This window comes from Canis lupus, chromosome 1, assembly GCF_048164855.1.
Source record: "Canis lupus baileyi chromosome 1, mCanLup2.hap1, whole genome shotgun sequence".
Lineage (NCBI taxonomy): Eukaryota > Metazoa > Chordata > Mammalia > Carnivora > Canidae > Canis > Canis lupus.
Window position 1 is genome coordinate 102,315,994 of NC_132838.1, and position 5,125 is coordinate 102,321,118.

At 47.4% G+C, this 5,125-nt stretch overlaps 1 protein-coding gene across 1 annotated transcript; it reads left to right on the forward strand.

The window, feature by feature from the left end:
• The first annotated feature begins 3,095 nt into the window (after positions 1–3,095).
• Positions 3,096–4,797, forward strand: LOC140606778 (olfactory receptor 10A7-like). The gene has a single exon (XM_072780702.1). It carries the CDS (start codon positions 3,096–3,098, stop codon positions 4,083–4,085), a length of 990 nt encoding a protein of 329 aa, XP_072636803.1. The 3' UTR covers positions 4,086–4,797.
• The last annotated feature ends 328 nt before the right edge of the window (positions 4,798–5,125 follow it).

Sequence of the window (5,125 nt, forward strand, 5' to 3'; positions counted from 1 at the left end):
GAAGCTGGACACTATGGGTTCAGATCAATGCTTTTCCATTTACTTGGGCAAACTTACTTAACATCTCTGGCCTCAGTTTCTCCATATGAGAAACAAGGAAGATACAATAACAGAACTTCACACAGTTGTAGTGAGTGCCCAGGTAAGGTGAGCAATTCTTATGCCATCCTCCTCTTACAGAGGAGAATATGGAAATTTGGAGAAGTTAACTCAACGTCTCTCTAAGTAAGCTCATTTGATCCATGACTTTGGAAATTCTCTCTGTCCTTACAACTCCCAAAAGTTTATCCCCATGCTGAAGCTCTCATCTAAACCCGAGGACTGCAAACCCAGTGGTCTCCATGACAACCCAACTATGATCTCTCACAGGGCTTCACACTCATGTCATGCACTGGGGTGTGGACCAGGTAGTTGGAAATGCTTGAGTGTGAATATCTGGTCCACTGCTTACCAGCTGTGTGACTTTGGAGAAGTTATTCAATGTAAGAGTGCTGGTTTCCTCTTGACTTTGAGCAAGACACATTCTCTGGACTTAGTTTTCTCCCCCTCCCCCCATTTTGTTTTATTTAATTTTTTCCAGGTTTATTAAGATACAATTGATAAATAAGTTTGTATATATTTAAAATGTACAAGGTGATAATTTGATACAGGTATATATTGTGAAATGATTTCCACAATTACCATCATCACCCACAGTTAAATTTCTGAGTGTGCAGTGTAAGGACACTTAAAGCTTACTGTCTTAGCAAATTCCAAACAGACAATACAGTGTTATTAACTATAGTCACCATGCTGCACTTTAGATCCTCAGAAATTATTCATATCTATATCTAAGAGGAAATTTGTACCCTTGGCTGATATCTCATTTCTGCATGCTCCCAAACCCTGACACCCACCATTCCACTCTGTTCCTATGAATTCACTTTTTTTGAAAAAAAGATTCCATATCTAAGTGGGGTCATACAGTATTTGTATTCCTCTAACTTATGCATAATGCACTCCAGCTTCATACATGTTGCTGCAAATAGCAGATTTTCCAGCTTTTTATGGCTGAATAATATTGTATTGTATGATATATATATTCTATATATCACATTGTATATGTATATATTACTTTATATATAATGTAGATTTTATACATGTAATTATATTTTTTTCTTTGTCCACTTATAAATCAGTAGATACTTAGGTTGCTTCCATGTCTTTGCCAGTGTGAATAATGCTGCAGTACTGGGCGTTTTATGAGGGTATAGATGACTTTGAGATAGTGATTTCACTTACTTTGGGATACTTATATTCTCTGGGTTTAATTTTCCTCACCCAGAGTTCTGAGACATAGGTTTTTGACTAAGAAATCTACCTATAGACGAGATGAGGCTCAAGTCATCCTGCTGGAATTGCAAGGTTAATAAATGGCACATGTGGAGCTTCAACACGTACTCCCTAACTCCAGCTCCTTACCGTGCCATTTAGCCAGATGCCAGGTGGTCCAAGGTTGGCATGATTTTAGGGCCAGGTGGAGAAGTGTGGGTATAGCCAGCATGAGGTGGGAATCCCTGTGCAATGGGTGAGGACCTGGGGAAATTATAAGAATGTGTTTAAGTAGAGGGTGTGGTGAGTACTGAGAAGAGATCCTCTCCTTAGCTAATCAACAAATATTTTTGAGCTACTTCTGTGTGTAGCTCACTAATCTCGATTAGGATGTAGACACTAATCTAGGTCCTAGGGAGCTTCAACATGTAGGAGATAGATGTCCTGCCATTCAATAAATATTTACTGAGCACCTACTATGAGCCAGGCTTTGTATTAGGTGCTGGGGAGAAAATCATGGGTAGACAGAGGTTCATGCACACAATCAATTTTTTTTTCACACAATCAATTTTGATGGAATATCTAATGCAAGCTAGACATGACACCAGATGTTGAGGTGCCAGTATAGAAAAGCTTTGCCCTGCTTCTGAGGAAGTTATCCTCTGTTCCCTCAAGGCCGCATGATGTCAGGGAACAGGTCTGATTCTCTTATTCACCCCCAAATCCCAGCCTGTTACGGCACCTAGTACAGTGAATTCTCTCTGGCTAAATAAATGAATAAGAAAAGGGGGCCAAAAAAAGGGGTCCCATGCCTCAAGGGGCTTTGAATGCCGTAATAACATATTTAAGCTTCATCTTGTATATAACAAGAGTGTAGTAACAACTTCATGATGCGGATTCACTTAACAAACACGGATGCCCCTGGACTTACTATGTGACGGCCCTAGTGCTCATAACTTGGGTGTATTGTCATTTATATTCTTCACACACACACACACACACACACACACACACACACACACAAACAAAGCTCTTGTGAGAGAGAAGTTACAGTACTGTATAATGGAGAGTAAGTTGAGCTGGGCATTAAATGGAAAGCTGTCTACTCCCATGATGCTCATAGTCCATAGAAGGAAACAGATTATTGAACAAAAAAGTAAAGTCAATTTAATTCCAAGCTGAGTATAGTGGAAAGTGTGGCTGGTTACATTCTCTCTGGCCATCAGGGGAGGAGATCCGAAAAGGTTATCTGAGGGGAGGCCTGGAGTATGGGAAAGGTCCAAACACACCCACAGGTAGGGGCATGCAGTTGTGCAAGTGCAAAGCCCTGGAGAGAGAAGGAGGTCTCTGAAGCTGGACTTGGTAAGTGAAAAGATCAGAAGAAGATGGGGATGGAGACATAGCCAAGAACCAATCCTCACAGACCTTGGAAAGGGAACCAGGGACACAAACAGACAGGGAATAGCATCTGAAAGGACACAGATGGCAAACACAAAGGCCCTGAGGCAGGATCAGGCATGGTGGATGCAACTCCATGGAGGAGAGGTCAGAAGGTGGGTGGGCCAGGCCAGTCAGGGCTTTGTGAGCCTTGTAAGCCCCGGGATCTCCTACCAGGCTCATGGGGGCCCTCAGGGAGGGCCCTGCACATGGCATGAGCTTATCTGCTCTGGGCAGCACCCACTGAGGAGACAGAGCCCCGGCAGGTGCAGCTCTGCTCTCCATAGCCTCAGCTCAACCCGTCCCCTCCCGCAGGCTTCCTGCCCGCCACGCCCCCGCCCGGGGCCATGCCGACCGCCTGGGCCCCCCCGGGCGCCCCCGAAGCCCCCCCCTGCGCCAACCAGAGCTGCGTCCCCAGGGAGCTGGTCCTGCTGGGCTTCGCGCACGTGCCCGCGCTGCGGCCGCTGCTCGCCACGCTCTTCCTGGCCATGTTCCTGCTCACGCTGCTGGGCAACGCGCTCATCGTGCTGCTGACCGCCCTGGACCCGGCCCTGCGCGCGCCCATGTACCTGTTCCTGCGCCACCTGGCCCTGGTGGAGATGTGCTTCTCGCTGGACATCGTGCCGCAGCTGCTTCTGACCCTGCTGCGGCCCGGGCGGGGCGTGTCTCCCGCCGGCTGCGCCCTGCAGCTGCTGCTGGTGTTGTCCTGCGTCACGTCCGAGTGCTTCCTCCTGACGACCATGGCCTGGGACCGCTACGTGGCCATCTGCAGGCCTCTGCGCTATGGCGCCATCGTGAGCCCGCGGCTCTGCCACCTGCTGGCCGCCACGTGCTGGCTGGCTGGCGTCCCTGTGTCTCTGGTCTTCACCATCTGGCTGTTCCGCTTCCCCTTCTGCGGGCCCCGAGGCATCCGCCACTTCTTCTGTGACATCGCGCCTCTGCTGAGCCTGGTGTGTGCAGACACCAGAGTCTTCGAGGCCAACGTGTTGGCGGCCACGGTGCTGGTTATCATGGTTCCCTTCTGTCTGATAGCCGCGTCCTACACCAAGATTCTGGCCACCGTGCTGCGGATGCCATCTGCCAGGGGGCGCCACAAGGCCCTGTCCACGTGCGCCTCTCACTTCGTCGTGGTGCTTCTGTTTTATGGCACCACGGGGGTCATCCACTTGCGACCCAAGGGCAGCTACTCCCCGGAGAGCAAGCAGGTGGTGTCCTTGTCCTACACCCTGGTAACCCCCATGCTCAACCCCCTCATCTACAGCCTTCGAAACAAGGAGGTGAGGGCTGCCCTGGGACGCGTGTGTTGCCATGGCCAGGAATCTGGACCCCATGAATGACTTCTTCAGGAATTGTTGATGGATGTTTGACACGGATCTATGTGCAAATATATCATACAGTGCTCTGACTTTTTTCTGGAAAACTCTATTGTTTTCCTCTTCCGGTCATGGTGGTGCTGGTTCCACCTTCCTGTCCAAGAAAAGGCTCGTGGCAGAGCATTCAATCCCTGATTACTATTATTTGGTAGTGGTGGATAAATGAACCTAATTGGGCCAACTAGAGTGTATTAGTAAGTGCCACAAGAGTACTGCATGGAAAACCATCCTAGAATGTACTGTATTAAAACATGTCACATATTGCTGTTAATCGTCAATCAGCTGAGGGTTAGCTAATTTGGGTTGGTGTCATCTGGGTGGTTCTTCTGATCTTGGCTCATGCCCATGAGTGCTCACCATCATAGGCTTGGTTTAGCTAGAAGACCCTCTGGTCCACACATTTCCCATTTTTCTCCTGGGAACAGAGCTCTGGCATGGTTTTTCTCACTACAATAGCTGAATGAGAAGGCTCCCTTGTTCAAATGATTTTCAAAGCTATGGTCATGTGCCACCCAATAAGATACCATTAGTCAATGCAAGTCACATGGCCATATCCAAAGTCATGGGGTAAGGAAATACACTCTGTGTCTTTGTGGAAGGAACTCTAAGATTATAAGACAAACGCTATCGATAAAGGGAGGACTAAGTAGTTAGGGGCTTTAGATCTTAACTTTGGAGAGCCAGACACTGAGATTTTTGTTCAAACTTCTCTTTGTTCATAGCTGTTAAGGATGTAAGCTTGTAGAGGCAATCAGCTATCTGGTCTTTAACAGAGGAGTTCCTGCTTGATAATGGAGTCATTGCAAAGAAAATCAGAACCAATGGTGGTGGGTGGGGGGAAAGATGTGGTTCTGATTTTGTCGAGTTTCTGGATCCAGCCATGCCCAAAGTGTGTCTTGCCCTTAGGAATTCCTCTTAGGTGAACGAGTAAATTTGTCTTTTATTTAAGCCAATTTGGGTTGATGTCCTATCCTTCTCAGTGCCCTGATTTACTGATCTCTAAT

What these genes read in the sequence shown, in the direction of transcription:
- LOC140606778 (XM_072780702.1), top strand. Translation starts at nt 3,096, where the DNA reads ATGCCGACCGCCTGGGCCCCCCCGGGCGCCCCCGAAGCCCCCCCCTGC.